This window comes from Aphelocoma coerulescens, chromosome 2 (assembly GCF_041296385.1).
Source record: "Aphelocoma coerulescens isolate FSJ_1873_10779 chromosome 2, UR_Acoe_1.0, whole genome shotgun sequence".
In the NCBI taxonomy this organism is placed as follows: domain Eukaryota; kingdom Metazoa; phylum Chordata; class Aves; order Passeriformes; family Corvidae; genus Aphelocoma; species Aphelocoma coerulescens.
The window spans coordinates 135,527,061-135,551,090 of record NC_091015.1 but is presented as its reverse complement, the minus strand read 5'-3'; the positions used below and the strand labels follow the sequence as shown (position 1 = coordinate 135,551,090).

Sequence of the window (24,030 nt, the reverse complement as noted above, 5' to 3'; positions counted from 1 at the left end):
TTTATACACTTTCCTATAATACAGCAGAGTTGAAGTAAGCAGTCAACAGTGAGGAATGATGTATAAAATATCCTCAGTAATACATTAAAAATAGATAATGAATTACAATTAATATATGTTTTATAGAAGATTTCAAAAAGACCAAGTTTTTATTGGCTTTTTAAAACAAGTTTGTAAGAAGCTTCATGAAACATAGGCCCTGAATATAAAAAGTTAATATCTTGCAACTATATTAATGTAATGTCTAGAATATTACATTACTTTGTTTCCAGAGATAATCAATGATGGTAATATAATATCTGCCTCTCAGAGCCAATGTATGATTTAAATTAATTATTGCTTATAAAGCACTTTGAAGTCTTTAGCAGTAAGGTGTTGCAAAGTGTAAAAGTACTATTATTAATTTAACATCACCATTAAAGTCAGTACTTTAAGAGCATTTGCTATACTCTGCTCAATATCTTTCTATTCATCATATGCTGCATATTAGTTATTTTAACATTTAGAAAGCTTAGTAATCTGGAAGTATTCCAAACCATTGTTCCAGACAGCAGTTAGATATTTGGGTGGATCATGTAAAAACAGTGAAATGGCTGAGAAAGCATGTAAAATGTTTGTTTTAAGTAATATTACATCAATGGAACAGACATCTGCAGCACTGGACTTGATTTTAAACTTCTTTAAACTTTTTTTTAAGTTAACATTGTACTGCGTTTTTCTAAAATTGATTGGGGGAGCTAATATGTTATCTCTAAACAAGTAGGCTGTTTTAACTTTTGTTCAGTTTTAATTTCTGTTTCTGAAATACGTGTGGGAAATCAGATTTACAGTGAGCAGTTCTTAGGAGGTGGCAAACACCTGCCACTCAGTATTTTTGTTGCTGTTTGGTTTTGTAACCTAACATCAGCTATCAAGATCTTTATGATCTCTTTTTTTTCAATTTTCATTAATCTTATATCTTGTATAAGACTTTAAAAATACAAGCAGAGGTAGGCCTTGGAGGTTGCAGCCCCAGGAAAAGCATATGAAGTCTCTCTTCTCATATAGTGATTATGTGCCATAAAATAATGCTGTGTATTTACACAGTTGTTTATCTATTAGATTATATTTGAAATTGTCTCTTACGGAGAAAAAGAAATTTTAGGGATCCTATCCTCCATCTTTTCCAGCAGCATTATCTTGAATTTGTGCTTAGCTCTGGAGTTCAGTCTACTGCCTTTGGAGCCAGTTCTAAGCTAGGTAAAAGCAGCCTGAATGTTCACGATCCAACCAGACTCCCCAGCCCTACGGAGGTAGGTGGGGAGAGCAATCAGGTGAATAACAGATGTGTCTTTGTGAATGATATAAGCAAACGTTCCAGATTTCTGAAAGCAATATGAATTTAAAAGCCAAATGTACGAGTAAATCAATTAAAACATTCACCTGTAAGCAGTTTGCTGAGTTGGCAGTGAGGAAGTTCCATTTTCACCGTGTAGTTGAAAATGAGGATATTAATTACAGGTAATATTTTTTGAGTCTTCTCTTTGTGGTAGACATTTTATTTAAAAGTACTACTTGCACTTCTAGGATTAGAGGAATCTTTCCTAGGTACTGGAAATTAATTTCCTCCTCTTCTTTGAATTTATTCTACATTCTGAGATTAATTTAATATGTACAGCAAATGAATTAAGCATTGAACCCTTTGATTTCTCTTGGGGTTACTAAATCAGTTAACAAACAGGTTTATTATCCATAGAATGAAATGCCATATGGCTCAGGTTCACTCATATTGTATGCTAGAAGATTAAAGTATGTTCTTAATATGAAATTACACATTTCAAGCTCATTTTCTGATGTATTAATAATAAGAAAAAGGTTTTCCTCTTGTATCAGCCAGCTGGTTACTTGTGTTTCCAAAAATGCTTCATTGTGTAAGAAAACTAGCAAACTTCAGACTTAATTCTGCACATTTCCATGCACAGGATTATCAGCAAAACTGATCGAGTATGTACTTCTGTTTCCAAGGAGGTTTAGGGTTGAGATATTTTCTAAAAATGTATCAAAAATTTTTAAATGTAGACACATTATCCCTAATTTATATGTCACTGGAAATATTTTAAAGTAATTCACATAAATAAATTTAGCTCTTTTTAATGTTTACCTTAACTCCTGTTGATATTAAGTAGGACACACACATGCTTTATTTTTTCAGTGTAAACATTTTTGAAGGCAAGTAGCTATTTGAAAGCTATAGGATGAAAACTATAGGGTATGCAGCTCAATAAATAAATAAATTCCTCTTCACTGCAGAGCAGTCAGTCACATCCGAGTCATTAGCACAGTAACACTGACTGCAGGGCAGTTCAAGGTTTTTTAACCACAGGCTTCCCTTGTAATTCAGGAAACGCTTTAAACCAGTGCTTGAGGCAGTGCTGCTACTGCAAGAAACCACACTGCCCTTCCTTTGGCTGCAACAGCTCATTCTCATGAACATCCCGACATGGTCCTACAGGTGCTGGTGCTGGCAGTAGAGCAGCTGGAGAGTTTTTTATCCCACCAGCTGTAGGTGGGAGAAAAACTAAACTACTTCTGGTGGCAACAGTGCTGATACAGACTAGTTTCAATTATTTGTGAAAAAACAGCCTAAATTACTGTGTCAGATAGGAGGCAGAAGAATATAGGGAAATAATGATTCTGCTACTGTTATGAAGTAACATCTTCTTCTTCATGGTTTGTACGTCTCCAAACATTATTTGTTCATGTTGTGTATTCTATGCTAGCCACAGTTTTAAAGTTAAGGTTTGTACTATTTTAAAAAGAGTTGGGGAAGAGGAGGGGCACTTCAGATCTGCTTTGTTTCTAAATAAATTACATTACTTCATTTACAGTTACTGAAAAAAACCTGTACTGCTTCTAAATTCTTACTTTGTTTTTGATTGTAAAATATGTTAATGAAAATTGTCTACATGTCAAACCCATTCTGAAATAATGAGAATGATCTTCGGTTTTATTTTCAGCACCAAAGGGAATACTCCATCTCTCTCCTGATGTATACCAAGAGATGGAAGCAAGCCGCAACAAATCAGCCCCTGGTACCACTGTAAGCTATTTGTCATCCAAAGAAATGAGCCAGACTTCTAGCTCTTTCTTCAGCATATCTCCTACAACAAATAGCACGGCTACGATTGCCAGGGAACTTCTCATGAATGGAACGTCGCCAACTGCCGAAGCCATAGGTCTAAAAGGAATATCTCCTGCTTCCCCCTGTTCTACAGTGCAGCCTTCAAAACAGCTGGAATATTTGGCAAGGATTCAAGGCTTTCAGGTATGGGAGGGGGAAAATGAAGCTCTTCAGCCAGAATCGTAGTGTTACCATCAAGATTTCACTCTTGCCCTCTTGAATGTGGGCGTGCATGTAACTTATCTTGTAAAATTAGCTGGTGTCTGAGGCAGTTTCTGGGTCCAGGAGACAACTTTCCACCAATATATGTATCCTTCCTTCTCTTTTTTGTTCCTTCCTTACATTCATCTTACTGCAGCCCATCTTTCCCTCCTTTGTCTCTTCTCCTTAAATAATTATAGGCTTAAATTATGCTTTTTAACTTTCACTTCTTTGAGTGTCTTCACCTCTCGGTTTCTCCCTTGAACTCTAATCAGAAGGTACCGATGCACCACCTTACCTTTGCATTTGTCTTCTAGGCCAGGTCATTAAAGTAATTTTTTTGCTTCCTGCCCTGTACCTCTTAAATGTAACCCAGTGTTGTGGTTTAGGAATGGTACTCCATTTAGTGCTCCCACTGACACTCTCCAAACCATATGCCACTCACTCACTCTCCTCTTCCCTCTCCCCCCTCCCCTCGTGGTGGGCTGGAGGGGAGAATTGGAGGCATAAAAGGTAAATATCATGGGTTGCGATAAGAATGATTTACTGGAAACAGCAATGAGATAAGAAAACAAACAGTAACAGCAACAGTGCTAATGACAGAGGATAGAAGAAATGAACAATTCCCACGGAAACCCCCCGAGAAGAGCCAATACCTGACCACTCCCTCTGCCACGCTTACTCGACTGGAAGAGACTCCCTCCCCCAAACCTGGCAATGACATCAGGCAGTGTAGAATAATGTCCAGGTCCTAGCCATGGCCCCTCCTGGCTATTGCAAAAATTAACCCTGTCCTGGCCAGAACCAGGACACTAGCCACCCCTTATTCTATACCATCTATAGCATGCCCATGTTCTACACCTTCCCACTATATATATGTATATACAAGCACAGGTATCATTTCCATAGTCAATGGCTGTTCCTCCAAGGTATCTGTTGAGTTCATTAAGTCCATGACTGTGGGTTCTATCCGTCCTAGATGTCTTCCAGGGCAGGAGGGCTGGTGTGTTGTCAGCTGGTTGCAGGCTGCATCAGGAGCTCACTACTGGTACATCTGGAGCAGTCCATACTCATTGCCCATCGTACTTACAGCATACAGTGGCAGTGTCATTCAGCAACCCGTATTATACAATTCACACTATAGACTGTTCTCACCCAAAAATCGAAACCCCTGGAGGTACACATGGCATTTCCCTGTCCCTCTGCATTACCCACCAAATGTCCTTGAGCAAAAACAATTCCATGGATGGGTTTGCCTTTTCTTGAGGCAGGACTAATCCAAGCTGTCTTCCCAAACACATTCCTCATATGCACCAGAGGGACTTACAGTGTTTTTTTCTACCACTGTAAGCACAGAGTGCTTATCTTGGCGGGTTTGTGGGAGTGTGGTCTAATCAATCTGCCAGGCCTCCCCATATTTTGACCATTAATCTCCATACTACAGGGGCTTTACCATCTTGCCCTGCTTGACTGCAGCATGTTTCACAGTTATAGAATAACCTGGAAGATAGTGTCCCTGCTTAAGTCCACCCCTCAATCACAAGCCCATCTATGTGTTGCATCTCTTCCCCGATGACCTGAGGCGTCATGGGGGATGAAACCCACTGAACCAGAAATAATTTACCCTTATGTTGCCTGTACCGATCCACTTGAGACACTTGAATCGTGGCAGCCCAATCTGCCTGTCCATTGTGGTATTCTTCAGTGGCCTGACTCTTGGATATGTGTGCATCTACATGACATACTTTTACAGTCAACTTCTCTACCCAAGCAGTGATGTCTTGCCACAGTTCAGCAGCCCAGATGGGTTTACCTCTATGCTGCCAGTTGGCCTTTCTCCATTGATCCAGCCACCCCCGTAGAGCATTTGCCACCATCCATGACTCAGTCCAGAGGCAGAGCACTGGGCATTTCTCTTGTTCAGTGATATCAAAAGCCAGCTAGATTGCTTTTAGCTCTGCAACCTGTCTTGATCCACCTTTTCCCTCAGCTTCTGTGACTAGCCATGTAGGACTCCATAGGACAGGTTTCCATTTTCGATGTATCCCTACAATACAGCAGGGATCTGTCAGTGAAGAGAGTGTACCGCTTTTCATTTCTGATAGCTGATTATATGGTGGGGCCTCCTCAGCACATCACCTTTTCTTCCTCCTCTTCTGATGAAAATACAAAATTTTCACCTTTGGGCTAGTTCATGGTGACTTCCAAGATGCCTGAGCTATTGGGGTTTCCTATTCAAGCCTTCTGTATGATCAGTGCAGTCTGCTCACTCTATGTAGCCTTAGTGGCATGATATATGGAAGAGACTTTCTCTTGGAACATACAGGCCAGCACTGGCAGTCAGGGTGCCAGAAGAAGCTGTGCTTCAGTGCCAATCACTTCTGAAGCAGTTTGAACCCTTTCACAAGATGCCAGTATCCCTTTTTCAGTTGTTGTGTAGCAGGCCTTGGATCCTTTTTTATCCCCAATTCCAGAACCCCAGGAGTCATCTTCAGGTACCCCCTGGTACTTTTTGGCAGAGACTCCAGGAAGGACCATTCTCCCCAGCTGCAATGTAGAGCACAATTTTCACATCTTGTCCTGTCCTGACTGACCCAAGAGCTATTGCATGAACAATCTCCTCTTTAATTTGTTCAGAAGCTTATGGTTCACCTCACTTAAAATAATTCATCTTCTGCATGACAAGATAGAGAAGGTTTACAGTCTGACTGAGCTCTGGAATATGCATTCTCCAGAAGCCCACAACTCCTAGGAAAAGCCTGTGTTTCCTTCTTGCTGATTGGTAGGGACATAGATGCTATTTTGTTGGCCACGTCCTGATGACGTCCATCTTACCATTTTACTCCTAAAGCCTGGATTTCCTAGTAGGTCCCTTGGCCTTACTTTGCCTTATGGCAAAACCAGCCTTCAGAAGGATTTGAATTATCTTCTCCCCGTTCTCAAAATCTTCCTCTGCTGTGTTGCCCCACACAATGATGTCATCCATATACTGCAAGAGTTCTGAAGCCTCACTCTTTTCCAGTGCAGTCTGGATCAGTCCATGACAAATGGTGGGACTGTGCATCCACCACTGGGCAGTTGGTTCCAGGTGTACTGCATGTCCTTTTGGGTCTTTGAAATACCCACTCCTGAGGTAGTCCATGGCAAGGATGCACAAGGCTTCTGGGCCAGTCACAATGGGGAGGGGTTTGCCATTCATTCCTGTAAAACCCCAGAACTCACTCAATGAGTCTTCTTTTAAAAGAACTTACAGGTTTTTTTATGTACCCTGAATTAGATGGAAGGGAGAAGTACCAACAAGATATTCCCAAGAGATCAAAACAACAAAAACTTTACTGGCAAACTTCAGAAAATCAGAGAACTTTGGCAAAAGTTTAAAGCAACATTCAATCAAAATAAAACATTTTGCAAGGCCTTAACTTAGCAAACTCTAAGCCCATTCAATTTAGCAAACTCCAACCTATCCAAGTTTAAGTTACTCAAACTTCAAAAAGGCATTAGAAGAAGGAGAAGAAAAAGAGAAAATATACAGAAAAGAACTAATACAGCTACTGCTGGGTTCCAGCGGTCTTCCAGCTGATATAAAATCCAAGGGAACGTCAAGACATGTACTTGCCTTGTGTCCTGGCTTAAGTACCCTTAGGCTTTCCTGGGCCCTTCCTCCCAGTGAGACTTCTGAGGAGACTTCTGAGCCAGCCACTGAGGAGCTAGGTTAGGGTCTTCAGAGATGGGATGAGGAGCATTGCCTCCACTGTGCCAGTGATTGGCAGCCACTTTGGGGCTGGGATACAGGCTCTAGTGGCTGGGGTGTGTGGAGCAGGGCATTGCCTCACCAGGGCAAGGCCCAACCAGCCCCTTTCCCCACACTCCCAAAGTGTTTTGAGCAAGTGATCTCTTCCAGTCTCTCACAATATCCAGTCAGTACAGTACATCTTCCGGTACAGTCAGCTGTTGGGATCCCCCTGCCACCCCAGAAACAGACATGGATTCTGCCCATACGTATCTTGATGACATCAGAGTACATTGTGCCTTAAACTCCTGTGGGTCTGGTGTGCCAAGGCATCAGATCCACACAGTCCAAGAGATCTGATTGTCCCTTTCCTCCACCTTGCTGGAGGCAGGACCCCTCCAGTTCTGGTCATGGTATTTGTTGCTCACTTGTAAATATGAACTGATGGTCCTTCAAGAGAATTGGAAGTAACATCAGCCCTCCTATTCTGCGTGAGGACTTACCCACTGGAAACTGGAGTGGCATTTATCCTTGAAGGATTTCCTGTGGTGGTTGTTCTTCCTCTCAACTCATGTACCCATGCTGCTAGGGCACAGGTGGGTTTTCCATTCCACTTCCTCATGTCCTCTCTGTGGTCTGGAGGTGAAACCACAGGTTACCTTGTGGTGTGTACCCACTCTCTCTCAAGCAGGGGGGCGCTTGCTCCCAATAGCAAGGACTCTGGTCCGTAGTGGTGGGCCATGGGACCCATGGGACGTTTTTTCTCTAGTTTGAGAGAGTCTTGCTTGAGTCTTTCAAATCTGTCTGCAGTCTTGGACAGTCTTTCCACAGCCAAGATGCAGGTTGATAGGGAGGAAAAACCATGATTTTTATATTCCAGAGTTAGGTAGTTACCTGAAACACTGTTTGTTCTCCTTCTTTCATTGACATCAATGTCAAAGGGCTGACATATGATGATGGCATGCCCTGCACAAACTTCCACCACATGGACTGTGTACATTAGACCTCATCTAGATCTACAGAGGACTGCTCTTTATTTGAATCCCTACAGATTACCTCCAGCACAGCTAATGCTCTCAGGTACTGGATACCTTTCTCCATGGCATTCCACCTGCTTGGATGCACTATTAGATCATCCTTGCGAGAATACCCTTCCCTCTGCTTGGCAGGAGTCACTTCCAGAGGCTGAGAGTTTCTGTCCTCTTCCTAATCCCCTTGTCAATACCTGCATCCTGAGAGATCCCAGTTGCTTGGCTTCACTACTGTCTAGTTTCATATTGTGAGACACGATGTTCCACCATAGGAGCAGCCAGGTCGCATGGGGCTCTCCTGGCTAGTGGCTGACATATTCTTGTATATCTCGCAGCTCACCTGGTGTAGTGCTGCCAGGCACCCACCAAAGCCGCTCTCTCACTCTCCTCTGCAGCTGGACGGGGGAGAGAAAATATGAAGAAGGGTTCATGGGTTGAGGTAAGGACCAGGAGATATTGCTCATCAAATACCATTACAGGCAAAACAGGTAATCCCCAACACATATCAACTTAAAGATATGCACTGAATTTATTACTAAAAAAAACAGAGCAGGATAATGAGAAATAAAATAAGGTCCTTAAAAACACCTTCCCTTCTCCTTCCCATCAACAGCACAGGGAGGCATGGAATGGGAGTTATGGTCTGTTCATCACCTGTGCTTTCTCCTGCTACAGGGAGAGGAATTGTTCCCCTGCTGCACTGTGGGGTCACTCCCACAGGAGATAGTTCTCCATGAACTTCTCCAGCATGAGTCCATCCCATGGGCAACAGTCCTCCCAAAACTGCTGCATGGGTCACTCTTCCACTGAGTGCAGTCCTTTAAGGACAGGCGGCTCCAGTATAGGAGCAGGGCCCATCTTTCCATGGGTCTCCCACAGCATCACAGCCTCCTCTCAGGCACCCACCTGCTCTGGTGTGGGGGTCCTCCACAGGTTGCAGGTGGATCTCTGCATCCCTGTGGATCTCCATGGGCTGCAGGGACACAGCTGCTTCACCATGGTCTGCACCACAGGCTGCAGAGGAATCTCAGCTCTGGTGACTGGAGCACCTCCTCCCCCTCCTTCTGCACTGACCTTGGTGTCTGCAGAACTGTTCTTTGTACGTGTTCTCACTCCACCCTTCTTCAGCCACAATTTCAACTACTCCACAACTTTTTGTTTATCTTTCTTCTTAAATATGTTATCTCAGAGGCATTACCACCCTTTCTAATTGGTCCAGCGTCACATCCATCTTTGGAGCTGTCAGGGATTGGCTCTGCTGGACATGGAGGAAGCTTCTGGCAGCTTCTCACAGAAGCCACCCTACCAAAAACCAGGCCATGCAAACCCAATACACCTGGGAATAAGGACTGGGTGATTATCTCTGGCCCTCCCTCTTCCTCTGTTGTGAGGGCTCTACTTCCTCTTTATCCCTCACTAAGTGAGCTGATTTGGTCTTGGATTTCTTTTCTCTGTATAGGGGCAACTACTAGTGGCACAAGTTGTTCCTCTAGTTCAACTGCAAATCAGGCCACAGTGGTTGTAGGTCTGTTTTCCTCCTCTTTCCCCTGAGGGTGCTGTCTAGTATTGAACTGTGTCCAGTAAAGAGTAGCCAGGGCCCAGCACACTGCAGTGAGTTGCCCCTCTCTGGAGTTGTCACAGCATGCTCCTTGCAATTATTCTGTCACTTTAACAGGGTCGTTTAGTTGTTCAGGGATGAAATTTCAAACCATTGGAGCAGAGAATTTAAAAAAAAAACTGGTCTGTTTTTGCCACATTTCATGCCACTCATGACTATCCACCGTTGGGGCAGATCTCTGAATGAACTTCCTAGAAATCTCTTTCTTGACTCTAAACATGGTGTGGACTGAGGAGACCAGTGAGACTTAGCTACAAGAACATGCTTTCCTTAACATCCAAGGGAAATTAAAAATTCTCAAAAGCTGTTGAAACGGCTGAAAGAAGAGAAGGAGGTGAGAGGCTGGGGAAAATCATCCTCCCCTGTTCCCCCCACAGACTCAGGATGATTATTAATAGACTTCCAAAGATAGTTCCCAAAGTAAAGGTAGGTGAGCAGCACTGAATACACATCCGAAATCACCCTCATTGCCCTTGATCAGTCATAAACTGATATCCCACAGTACAGCAACAAAGCAATTGCAATCCCTCTCCCTGCTGTGAAAAAGAACATCACAAGGACCACATATGGGAATATAGGGGGGTATGGGAATACAGGGTTAGGTGCCACAAACACATGAACAGATTGTGACCAGCAGCTCTGGAGTTAATGCAACAAATGCTTAGATTGAATTTATTTCCAAGCTGCTCTGGACACATCTGTTGTTATCTCAACCCTTTGTGCCACACACTGGGTGCCAAATAAGGCTGTCGTGATTTAGGAATGGTACTCCCCAATTTCGTGCTCCCACTGAGACTCTCCAAACCACATGCCACTCACTTGCTCCTCCCTCCCCCTCCTCCCACCCTGAAATGGGATGGAGAGGAAAATTGGAGGCACAAAAGGCAAAGATCACAAGTTGAGATGAGAACAACTTATTGAAAACAGCAGTGAGATGAGAAAATGAACAATACTAATGACAGAGACTTCAAGAAACAAAGGATTCACACAGAAACCCCCCACTCTCCCCACCACACAACTTGACCAGGAGGGACCCTTTTCTCCCCAGAAGAGACTCCCTTCCCCCTGCCCCTGGCAGTGATGTGAGGTGTTATAAAATAACCTCCTGGTCCTAGCCATGCCTCCTCCTGGCTACTGCAAAAGTTAACCCTTTCCTGGCTGGAACCAGGACACCTGAGAATGGTGTTCTGTTCAGAAGGTGCAGCCTAGAAGCCAAGCTGGTGTCAGAGCAATGCAGAATGTTTTTGCCATCACAATCAATACTAGAGAATGTAAGATGAACCACGCTGGATCAGCACATGAGTCCTTGAACATTGATAACCTGTATCCAGCAATGCCAAATACCCTACATTTCACAGTACAGTGGCAGCCTCTGTAGTACATCCAGTCATTTCTGTGGTGGAAGTTAGGAAAAGGAAGCCTCTTCCCTATCCCATTACATGCAAAATTACATGTGTATATGGATAGTGGCTCATTTTACAGTGTTGAACCATCAGAGGTTCAACCATCAGAGGTATATGTAGAAATATTTCCTGTCATAGATTTTGAGTTTTTGTATTGTCTGGAGTTTTTTCCCTTTTTAGAATTGTGAATTTGCTTCATTTGAAGAGTTGTTTTCGTATGCTTTAGCATATGAATTTGATCATGTAACTAAATTCTAGAAATGGGAGGTTTCTTTTTCATGCCTGATAATGAGTTTTTTCATCACAGCCCATGTAATTTATAAAATATGCAGTTGTTATAAGTGACTTAAAAGAGGCTGCTAGAATTCAAGAAATAGTGTGAGATGTTCTGTTGGTATAAGCAGCATAGTTAAATTACTTTTGCTTACATCAGATATCACCAGTTGTGGAATTGACCTAACACTGTTTTTGTCTAAAATATACATTCAGCTTTCTTTTGGTCTTCATTTTTGAAATGTCATTTTTGCTTCATTTGTTTGAATGTCTCTTTATGAAAGAAACAGTAACAGCCTCAGCCTCACTGTAGTAGAGTTAAGCTGCTAATAGGATTTCAGTTTTCCTGAGTTCCATTTGTTACCTGCCTGCAGTAGAAAGAGATGAATTCTGATGAAAAGAAATTCAATCCATGAAGTTTCCACTGCTCACTTTCACATCTTGTCAGATTGCTTGTGTCTCCTAGTAATGCTTTATTTTCATAGAACCAATGCACAATTTATGTTACTGTTTTGGTTCCTACTTGCCTACAGTATGTGGTTACTGTAAAATGATTAGTTGTGTTTGTCCTGGTTTTTTTCATGCTTTGATTCTAGATGCTTTTGTAGAAACTGTTTTTAAAGGGTCTTACTTTGAGCCAAAAAATATAATCCTTTTCATCCATGAACTAGACTTCTACTTTTTACTTGGCCCTAATACAAAGCAAGGAATTTGGTACAGAATCTTGATTAACATCTATCCGCTGTGTATGTAACTAATGGTTTTACATCATCTTAGTGTGCTTTTTAACACCTCACTTAAATAAGCCTGGTATTGATGTGAAACTCTGCCACTGCTGGGTGGCTGAGCCGAGGTGGGGCAGTGAACAGAATCTCTGTGGGAAATGGCTCAGTGGCCTGTCAGGTGCATATCACAGGTCTCTTCACCATTTCAGCCTAGAAAGCTCTTTGTGTTTAAGAGTTTAAAAGCTGATTTCTTTACAGGTTAACTTTCTCAGGCATATTTACTAAAGGAGAAGACTACTGCACTTCCAAACAGCTAGCTTGTTTCATGTTTCCTGAATGACCCAAAATGATTTTTAAATTGTTAGCATGTATTTGTATTCTGGTCCAGATGATAACCATAGTTTTGTCTTTCATTGAAGAACGTATACATTCTGTTCTGTTACAATGTATTTTTTGAATTTTTTAAAAAAATCAATAAATACTCATATGATGTTTCATTTGTAAATGTAAACAATGTTATTTGCTTATTTGAATGGTTTTCTTGAACTGCTTTAGCTGCAGGGGATACGTCTTTAGAACGCATTTATTTAACGTAAATTCTTCTTAGGGGTTTGTGTATGATCTCAGCCATATCCTATTGTAAGCCCTTAATATCAATTTATTGGGACCAATGTATAGTTAAGTAGTAAAAAATTGCATTTTTATTCTTTATGGTTTATTATTCAAAAGATATTTGTAATTGATAAGCAGCAGCTCAGTGTCACTGAAGAACAGGTGTTTAGCTTGGATACTTTCAAAGCTCAGGCTTCAAATTACCAGTGATAATTAAACACGAATTCTTCAAGCAAGCCTTTACAAACTCTGAATAAAGCATTTGAGTGCTTGCTTCATATTTATGAATATCTACCCCACTAATTGTTTTGCAGACTTTGGCTGGAAATGGTTTAAAGGAAAATTCAGCTTTGGTAAAACTGTTATTTTTAAGTGACTACGTGGTATTTTGGCCATTGTTTTGTAACCAGACTAGGAAAGTTACAGCTTTTTCTGCTGACCATTTAAGTTCAGTAAATTATTCAGAGAATTTATTTAAATGGAAACATTTAGAGAAGCTGTTTATACGTATGTAACTTGAGCCTTCAGTTTTTACTGAAGCAAAACACAAGTTACAGGTAGTCCAGTAGGAAATTCCACTGTGAATTTCCATGAAGCAAAATCATAAAAAATGTAAAAAGCCATGACTGAGTGCCCACAGTCAGTCTCAATGTGTGGCTGTAGGCATATTTGGCTTGCTACATTGGCAGGGCTTGGTGGTCTTTTCCTCTGTGGTGGCTCCATAACAAAACCTCTCACAGGATATAGTTTCTATGTGATGTTCTCCTTCGATTGCAATGGTTACACGATTTTCTTTTCCCCTCCACATTTGTTTACTGGTTAACTGTTCCATTTTATACATGGATATACTTAAGTGTTTTATTGTGTGGCATTCCTAAATGTTTCTCCTTTCCCCTGTGGCACACGTTTCTGAATGATTGCACACACAGGAGAGGTCCTGCTGGATGCTCTAGAGTCAGGTTTACTTGTGGCTCATACATTCCAGTGCATGGGTTTGAATTGTTGGCAGGACTAGACTGAAATTAAATTTCTACACTTGTATGAGGGTTGACACTGAACTCAAACCTTTCCCCAACAGTGGCCTTAAACAAAACAAAACACTTTGTGGAGGTTGGATTTGGAAATCAGTGTAGGGGTGCTTGGATCTCACTACTGAGGTATGCACGTGAGGAGAATTTAAGGGAAATTCAACCCTCAGTGGATTTCAAGGAAAGAGCTTTGGTCTGATCTCTGCATGATTGATGATTAATCTGAGCAGGTCAGATTTTAAAAAGCACCTAAATACCATTTTCAAAATTGACACAGGCCCTATGGATGTTAATAGGAAGTCATTTAAAGCTGCAAAGTCATCTGAAAGGGTAGAAGCTGCTTGGGACTTTTATAAACACCTGTGCAGATTAGGTACCTAACCTCCAGTTCACTTGTAAGTTTGGCCACCCTACATACTGTTTTCCAAACTTGGGCTATTTATTGGTTTTTTGGAGGGAAGGGGTTTATGCACTGAATCTATTACAATGAACATAGTTGTAGTTACAGTGTTAGTTGCCAGAGAGAGTGTATTTTCAAAGCTCCCTTCAGATGAATGAATCAAAAGGTATGTTTAAGCAAATCTCCAGATAAAGTCAATGATAGAAAGTGCAGCAAGTGCTAAAAACAAGAATGTAAATCCAGATAATACTGTTCAGTCCTTGAATGTGTTGGTTGTGGACACAGTTTGTGGCCACTGCCAGCTTGGGACTGGAATCCTGGAAAATGGACTGATGCTGGAGAATACAAAAGTCTCCTCACTTGTTCAAATTAGAAAACCCAAATAATAATTAAAGGAAGCTTTTGAAATTACGGCATCAGGCTTTTTGGCATCATTAATGTAAAACAGATTTGAAAACTATGTCAGCAAAATGTTTTTAGATAAATGGTTCTTTGAAGATACTATCTCCAAAAATCAGGGAAAATTAGGATATTAAAAAGTAAAGATGTTTGCAGGATTGTGTTAGAGAATGCTTTTGAAATAAGACTGTTAAAGAAAATATTTCTTAGCCCACATTTGGAGTCAAGATCCCCTATAATTCTGTGTATGTAACTGTACATCTAGCCCCTTCCTTCCCCACACCCCCAGAGCCATTGGAGACGTCTTTCCCAGCAGGATTGACCAGCTGCAAGTATTAGTGAAATGATTTGAAAATAGAAGTGTACAGTCAGGTCTAGAGGGAACTGATCAGCTGATTTGCTTTAGTGTTGACACTCCAAAGGGTAGTGGGAATTAATTAATTTATATTTTAAAAGATAATGATTAATATGATGACTACTCTTTAACCCCCTTCAAGTAGCTTGAGGGTGACTGTGCTGCCATATATTATCAATACTTGCTTCTGTAAAACAAGCAGTGGAATTGGGCTTTTGTTTCCTGTCCTGGTGCCTGAAGTCTTAGTCAGGTGTACTAGCACTGTTCCTGCTCATTGGTCAGATCAGCTTTTGTAAAATGTGTGGAATGATGCTGTACTCTGTCTTCACCAAAAGTATTGAAACCTGGCCTTTGGCAGAAGGGTATTATCTCCTGTGTGCTTGTACTGTGCCATGCTCAATGGCCAGTACAATAATCTCAACAGCAATGTTTGTCTCTTACCCACAGGGAGTATAAACACCTTTAGAAATGGTTGACAAAGCCCCCATTATCTCAGTTTCTGTGTCTTCTGAAAACTCTGGGTTTTTTTTCTAATGGGAAGTTTGCACTTTCACCAATTACCAAACTATTGCTTGATGTTCTGATTACTGTAGGCTTTTGTTGTGGGTTAACTCTGGTGCGCAGCTTAAGCCCCACACAGCTGCTCACTCTCTCTCCCCCCTGGTGGGATGAGGGAAAGAATCAGAAGGGCATGAGTGATAAAACTCAGGAATTGAGATGAAGACAAAAGCTGTGTGTGCAAGCAAAGCAAAACAAGGAATTCATTCACCGCTTCCTGTGGGCAGGCAGATGTTCAGCCATCTCCTGAAAGCAGGGCTCCATCATGTGTGACGGTGACTTGGGAACACAGATGCCATAATGCTGAATGTCCCCCCTCATCCTCTCCCCAGTTTTTATCACTGAGCAGGATGTCATAGGAGTGGGATATCCCTTTGGTCAGTTGGGGTGAGCTGTCCTGGCCTTATCCCCTCCCAGCTCCTTGTGCACCCCCAGACTGCTCACTGATGGGGTGGGGTGAGAAAAGGCCTTGATGCTGTGCAAACCCTGGTCAGCAACAGCTAAAATACCAGTATGTTATCACCAGTGTTTTGGTCACAAATCCAAAACTTAGCACCATACATGCTTTTATGAAGCAAATTAGCTCCATCCCAGACAAAACCAGTGTAATCTCCACCCTTTATTCCATACTATTGACATTGTGCTCAGGTCCCACGTTATCCGACAGATTGTCCCTCATTAGCCACCTCCTCTTTCCCATCCTGGGATATATACACAGATATCATTCCCTTAGTTTATGGATTACACCTTTAAAAGGCCACAAAATTTCCATTGATCCCATTTAGTCCATGTGTATTCAATCTGTTATGCTTATCACTCAGGACAGGAGAGGTGGTGTGATGTGTGGAGTTACTGGGCACCAAAGACAGCTCAGGCTGGGTCGCTGCTGGACTGTCACATCTTGTGAGGCTTGTCCTCCGTTGGTTCAGATGGTTCCTGCTGTGCTAGTTTCCATAGCATGCAACTCACATCCTGCCTTACAACAGTTTAAAGGTACTCCTGTGGCAGTCTCCACCTCTGGTTCCTTCAGGCCAGGTTATAGGTTTTAACAATAGAACATAACAATAGCATTTGCAGCGAACTCCTCCCTTTGCTCCTGGCCTGGCTAGCAACAAAGGGTTCCTGCTGTAGTAATTCCCATAGCATGCCACTCAGATCCTGGGTTACAGCAATTTAAAGGTATTTCCACTACAATGTTCAGCCCTCATCCCGTTGGACCAGACCAGAGGGTTTAACAGTGCAATGAACTCCTCCCCTTGTCCCTCCTCCAGCTTGGGATTACACACAGGCCCACAGTCCATGTGGGGCCGTGTGGACTTGTCTACAGACCACCATCCTTTAGGGATGTAGCTGCTCCAGGACAACAATATCCATAGGCCATTCTCCCTTCAGGGGAGTACCTGCTCTAGTATAGACTTCTCCATGGCCATGTTTGGTTTTGGTTGTACCATCATGAATTTAGCCACAGTCACAGTCCTGTGAACTTGAGTTCTGGCCTGTCCAGCTCAGGAATGGCAGCAGTGCCCTGGCCATCTGCCAGCCCATTCCTGTCATCTGTATGTTACCAGGCAGAGCAGAATAGGATGATAAGGAGAACAGGAAACAGCAGAAGCAAAAAGCAGTCACTTATGAGCACTAGTTACTAATCTACATCCAGGCAAGCAAGCCCCATGGCAAACACAGGAGCCTGACAATTAATAGCTAAACAGATATAAATTTGTTATAGCATACTCTGATCAAATCAGTTGTCACCTCTAACCCCTTGTGCCCCACACTGGGTGCCAGAAGGGGCTGTTACAGGTTTACCCTGGTGGGCAACTCGGCTCCATGCAGCTGCTCTCTTACTCCCCTCCAGTGGGATGAGGGAGAACAACCAGAAGGGTAAAAGTGCAAAAACTCGAGGGTTGAGATATAGACTGTTTAATAAGGAAAGCAAAAGCCACACATGCAAGTAAAGCAAAACAAACAATTCGTTCACCACTTGCCCTGGGCAGACAAGTGTTCAGCCATCTCCAGGAAAGCCAGGCTCCATCACACCTAACAATGACTTGTGAAGACAAACACCATCACTCCAAACACCCCCCACCCTCCCTCCTTGTTCCCCCAGCTTTATACACTGAGTGTGATGCCATATGGTGTGGGATGTCCCTTTGCTCAGTTGGGGTCAGCTGTCCCGGCTGTGTCCCTTTCCAACTTCTTACCCATCCCCAGCCTTCTTGCTGGTGGGGTGGTGTGAGAAGCAGAAAAGCCCTTGATGCACTGCTCAGCAATACCTAAAGTATTGGTGTGTTACCCTCACGCTGTTTTGGCCACAAAGCCAAAACATAGCACTAAACAAGCTGCTATGAAGCAAAGTAGCTCCATCCCAGTCAAAACTGGTACAGCTTTTTATGCTTCGGTAACATCTTCACAGCTGTGTGCCACTGGGCAGAAGTCAGGAAATAGGAAAGCTCCTTTTATCCATGTGAACTTACAGTCATTGTGCTTGGAAGAACACACCTTTTTATTGGGTTATTTCCTACAAAACTTCCCCATTTATTTAAGACAACTACTATTTTTCATTGTATTTAAAGGGAGAAAAATTTTCTCCAAGAATGGCAGCAAGTCAGGCGGGATTTTATTGACAATTTTAGGGACATCTCTGATTTGCACAACTCCAGGCTACCTGATAGTTGAAAGTCCTTACCTGGCTCTCAGAAACTTTCAGGTGTCCTGCTACTGAAAATTAACTGGACATCAAATGGCTGTGTTATATAGGAAAGGACTTCTAGGTCTCCAAACCTTGATTTATACATGACTAGCTAAAGGAAAGAAAATATGTTGGGAATGTGAAATAGAGGGAGAGATAAAACAGAACAAGATGATAGCAGGAGCTGGTCTTCAGAGAGAGCCTCATGTAAAAACCAAAGCACCTGGACTTCATTGCATTCTGGTTTATAGGGTTTTCTTAATCACCTAACTTCTGAGGGAAGGTAGGCAGTACCACAGTTGATGGCAGTGACCCAAGGTAGATCTCCAAGAAGTGATTTTATAGTTTCCATTTATTTCAGAAATGATTCTGTGGACTACAGACCATCTAGTTCATATTATCCTATTTTTGGCCTTAAAGGAAGTCAAAATGGTGGTAGCATTCTGCAAAAAAATAACTATAAGAATCATTCTCATATGAATTTCCATAATGAAAGGTATGCGATAGGGAAACGTAGCATTTTTGTTCACAGAGCATGCTGCAGGAGGTAGTATTTGCTTCAGGAAGAGTGTTTCTGAATTGACTCATGAGTATGCAGAATTAGGAAAACAAATGCAAATCTAGCACAAGGTCTCCAACTACCTGGCTTCTGGCCAGAATTCTATCTAAACTAGCTTTCTTCTATTCTGGCCATCGTTGCCTCTCTCCCTCTTTCAAGCCCTTTATTCAAGCACTGCTGAAAGTTTTGCTCTTCTTGTCTCTAGAGACATCCAGGTGCCTCTTTTTTTGTTTCAATTTCTGAAAGGAAACAAAGTAAACAGAGAATAATTGGATGGTGGTGTGGGGGTCCTCAGGTGTGGTGTGGATGTCACCTTGGTAACATTTTAACTTGTCTGCTTGGCATCTTGCAAATAATCATTTGAAATCCTCCCACATATCCCTGCATGTAACTTGGTCTGTGGAAAAAATGCGAGTTATATTTTGATAGCCAGTTTTAGAATCTAGGGGATTTATGTATGAGAAAGTTTAAAAGCTATCAGGATCTCTCAAAATACTGCAGCCAGCACTAAACACACCGGGCTGCATTCTCTGCCAAAATCTTTCTCAGTAAATCCTAATGTGACTTGATAACTTAGCTACGGACCTTGGCTTGGAATAGAGCCCAAACTTTGAAAGGCTGGAAGTTTCAGTTGGCAAAAATGTGAAGGTGCAGTGGTGAATTCATAGCAGACTGGGGTTTAGTTTTAATTATAGTAAGGGAATTCTGCTCTCAAGAAAAACCCTTAAAAAGAGAAGCAACAAGAAAAGGTGAAGAAGGAGAAAAGAGACAAGTTACAGTTTATTCCCCTCTCTGTGACTGAAGCTGAGGCTTTCAGAGAAGGTTTATTTGGCTATCATCTCCTTCAATCGCATTCAAAACTGAAAGCACAACGAAGCAGAGTGGTTTTCGGAAGTGAAATGGTTATTTCTTGTTTTAATTAAAGAAGGATGGTTCTTTATGCATACTGCCCTATTTCTAGGTTAGTGCACAACATCAGTGTCTGTACCAACATCAGATTTCTTAGCCAATTCAGGCAGCTGATTTTCTATTCACAGTTTCACAGTGATCCTGTTCTCCCTTCATTAACGCAGCGTTTGGGGCTTTCACACGTGGTTTGTAAACAGAGAATCATTAGTGTTTGCTTCACTCTTCACTTCAGTGACAACCTTCATCCTGAAAAAGAGTGTTCCTGAGAACATATTTCCATTCATGCTGTTGCTAGAAAGTTATTTTAAACCCAAGCACTTTTCTCTTTCCAAACTAACCAAGTTCCTCTCTCGTGTCATCAGTTGTTCAGGTTAATACGCAAGCCACAGGCTCCTCCACTAATTCTCTATACCATGCTCATCCTCTGGGTATGTTATTGGCAAAACACACCCTCTCACCTCCCTCCTACTTTCTAGGCCATGTGATGAAAACAGATCTCAGGGTTGCCAGTTTCCTTTGACTATTAATTATAAAATTAATTAAAACTCCTCTCTCTAGAAACACAGTACTTACCTGTTATATAGGTGTATGGCAGACAAGTGTTTTTTCTGCAAAAACCATGTCAGCTATAGTTTACATTATTTCGTAGGGCTTTGCACTGTGTTAATTTCTGAATAATTAATTTATTAATTTTTAGCATATTTTTATTATTCATTTGAGGGGAAGTTTGTATTCAGTGTTTAAAATCACTGTAATTAAGCTACTCTCTTCTATGTTGACAAAAACTACATATCTTATTTATCGAATAGAGGAAGTGAACAGGGTAGCCAGGTAGTTTTCAATGTAAGTGGGATTTTACTTTTTTTAATAGAAAGTCCCATCTCCTGCTATCAGCTTTCCTATCAGACAAACAGGTCTCTTTGCACCTCTCAATGCCAGCCATTGTAAACATAGTTGCTCACTTTGCATGTGCTCCACAGGGACACTGTCTTTATAAATACATACCTGGGTCAAGATTTAACAGAAGGAAGGTGAGCAATAAGCACCTTACTGCACGGATTATCCTCTGTGCTATGGTGGCAACTGATTTTCTCTTCTGTGAAACCAAACATCTCATCCAGAGGTAGGACAGAGCCGGGTCTCCCTTGCTTGACTGAGCATAATGTATGGCCAGACCTTCCAGTTCTCATGAATCACTGAAACAGGAGCTCTGAATTCAGGGGATATCTAAATAGCAGGGAAAAACACCTGTACAAGCTTCTTCGGCTCAGACTTGCTTTGCATTTAGCAGATATTTTACATATTCTCTTTGGAAACTGTATAAAATACTTTTTTTCAGTCTTATTTGTACTTTTCTGGTTTTTGTAGATGTCAAGTGTCTGCCTTACTGTAGTCAGGAGTGTGAAATACTGCCGCAGTAACCTGTGACAATGCCTTTAGTCTGCTTGTTGTTGCCTATTTATGGTGCAGTAATGGTTTATTTTGTAGTCTAAACCCTAGGACTGTATTTTAATGAAGATTTAAGGCTATGGTACAGCTGCTATTCAAACTGTGTGAGAGAGGCATGTTGGAATAGCTCAAGATTTACTGCTGAACTGTCAGTCTTTAAGCTACCAAGTGTCTTTACCCTTTGGTGCAGTAGCTATGGTGGAAACTGTACCCACTGCTGTGAAGCAGACACAGCGATTAATGAACCTGAGGCGTGCTAATCAAACATATGTTTTCTTGGCACAATGATTGTGTTATATATCACATCCGAATGTACAGGCCTTTATCTTTCCTTAATGATCTAGCAAGGGGGCTTTTTAAAATGTGGGTGTTTTTCATGTGCTCCTTAGATTTGTTCCACAGGGGGTGGCAGTTAAAAACATCTGACGGGCATGCAGTTAGCCAGCGCCCTGCTGAGATTAGTAAAATACTATATTTAGTAATCGCACTACATCAAGGAGCTCCAGCATTGCAGGAAACAGTTTGATTCAATGCCTTTTTTCTGATTTTTAATTTTATTTTTTTTTTATTGTATGTCTTATTATTTCATCTGGGATAGTTTTTTTCAACTTGGACTTGGGTTTTGTGTCTATTTTCCAACTTTTTGTAAAAGTTTTGTTTGTATAATGGGATTTTCTCCTCAATTTTTTTTTTCTGTTTTTACTGTTTTCTTTTTCTACTCTCCCCCCCCCAAAAAAAAAAGGAATTGTAAAACAGGTAGTAAGAATGAAAAGTGGTATTTGGAATCTCTCTCATACTGCACTGTGTCTGAAAAACTGGATCTATTATTTGCTAGGAAAGCTCTATGAATAATACAAGGATTTATACTTTCACGTACTAGAATACTATTAGGTGAAAGCTCCTAAAATTGTCTTTAAGAAAATGGTTGAAATGAGCAAGTATGCTAAATTTATTTTTGTGCCAGAAGTATTTCTTCACCAGTAAATAAGCATGAAACAGAGTTGGAGCCCAAACAGGTTTGTTTCATTTTTTCTTTAATAGTTGGCATGACTAGCTGTAGATGAGCAACATAAAGTGGGAGATAAAAGATCCATATGGAAAAGACAGCTTTTCACCAGGATGCTAAAGGAAGTAAACTGTTTCATGAGACTCGTGTCCAAGTCAAAATTACTATTTTAACATCTGATTTCTGAGGCCATTCTGGTTTTCTTGTTGTTGTAAATCCAAAGCAGCCTATGTAAAATCTTGGAAGCTATTCTGTAAACTCAGGACTAAATTGGGTGCTCTCCCTTTAAGGGACAGATTTAAAGGAATACCATCCTTTGTTCTAACAAAATAGTCCAGGCTTGTCAATCCAGAAGATTTGTGCATTGCTAAACATAATGGCATTTTATTACCTAGTTTATTTCTGTCTAGCATTGTAAGACTCCTGCTGATGCTTTTACTCAGAGAATTTTTCAGTTTGGAAACTTGAACTCCAGTGTCACAGATTACTTCTTTCTTTTGGTAATTTGTATTATTTTTTTAAAATTATTAAATGTCCAAGAAAGAAACTGTTTTTCCTGACAGAAGTTGCATTTCAAGCTGTGAACATCTAAGCAGCGGTGTGTCAAAAGAGTAGCCTTTATTTTTGCTCCCCTCCGACTCTTATTGGTGCAGTTAGCTCATTTCTAACAGTAGTTTGGTATATTACAGTCAAGCTTAATGATTAAGTAGTAGTACAACAGGTCTCTCACCCTCCTCAGCCGTGACTCAGTAAACCACAGCCCTTGTCCCTGCAAGAGGACAGACATTCAAATTCAGACATGCATGCTGAAGGCCAGCAGACTATACTGTTCCTGACATTGTATTTAGAGAATAATTTCTGCAGTTTAGCTATGGCCATTATCTGAAATCCATATTGATCCAGTTTTTTAAAGCAGCTTATTGCAAGATAAATCCTGAAATATTTTTTACTGTTTCTATCAGAACACTTGCAGGTAGGGAGGGGTACTATAGTAAAGGTAGATTGAAGAGACATCTTTATATAAATATGACAGAAATGGAAAATTTCCTGCTTTTGAAGCAGCATTATGACAGAAGTACCCTAAAATGTAATTTCCTATACAGTTTTATCCTGTGTAGTTTACTTTTTCCTATATAAAATAACATACAAAGTTAAGAATTCTGGCTATGCCATTCCACATTCAGTTGTTAACATTGTAAAGATTCATCTTGTATCTTCCTTTATGTGTAGCTATAAATGCCCACCAAAATATTTGCATCTCTTCAGTAATTTAAAATATTAAAGACAAGGGCCAAATTTCAACATAAGTTGTCAAATGGTTTCAGACCTTCTATATACACACTCCAGTGAATGGTACCCATCCATCCATACTCATACTATGCTGCTGTTTCCTGACTGAAGCAATCTGTAAAAAGAACATACACTTGCATGTTGTGTGAACAAGGAACATGAAAGCATACATGTGCGAGTAAATCCGTGGCATTGTGAAAAAATATACTTCTAGAATTTGTTTCTGTATTCTGATGTGCGGGATGCCCTTTGTGTTTTACACACCGAGGTTTTGTGCCCTGCCCACACAGCACCGTGGAGTGCTGTGTTTGGGATTCTCGAGTTGGCTCTACATGATTTATCTCAGGTGTATGTAGTTACCCAGGAGAAAAGCTGGCAGTGCTGTGTGCTTTTCCCAATAAATGAGCAGGCTCATTTAGAGTTATTGCCAGGATCTTGTGGTGACACCGTTTTGTGCTGTGTAGACAAACCTTGGAGGAGAATTATGTGTAAATCACTCATAATAGTCTGAGGCTGGAGTCTTGCATTTTACTCAGAAACTTGCACAACTCTTACTAGAGACATCTATATGCTGGTCATTGTTTTCTAACCAGATCCTAATTCTTTTCCATCAAATCTCTGCTTATATGTTATCT

General features: G+C 41.2%; 1 protein-coding gene across 6 annotated transcripts in view; it reads left to right on the top strand.

The window, feature by feature from the left end:
- The window catches only part of STAU2 (staufen double-stranded RNA binding protein 2), a 171,372-nt gene that overhangs the window by 83,202 nt on the left and 64,140 nt on the right, over positions 1-24,030 (top strand). For 5 of the 6 annotated variants that reach the window (XM_069004942.1, XM_069004938.1, XM_069004939.1 and 2 more), the window contains one exon: positions 2,997-3,304. In XM_069004942.1, coding sequence (XP_068861043.1) covers positions 2,997-3,304 — 308 coding nt within the window. Of the gene's footprint in view, positions 1-2,996; positions 3,305-12,399; positions 12,808-24,030 lie in introns of those variants that run through there. The other variant, XM_069004943.1, reaches the window with a different exon arrangement.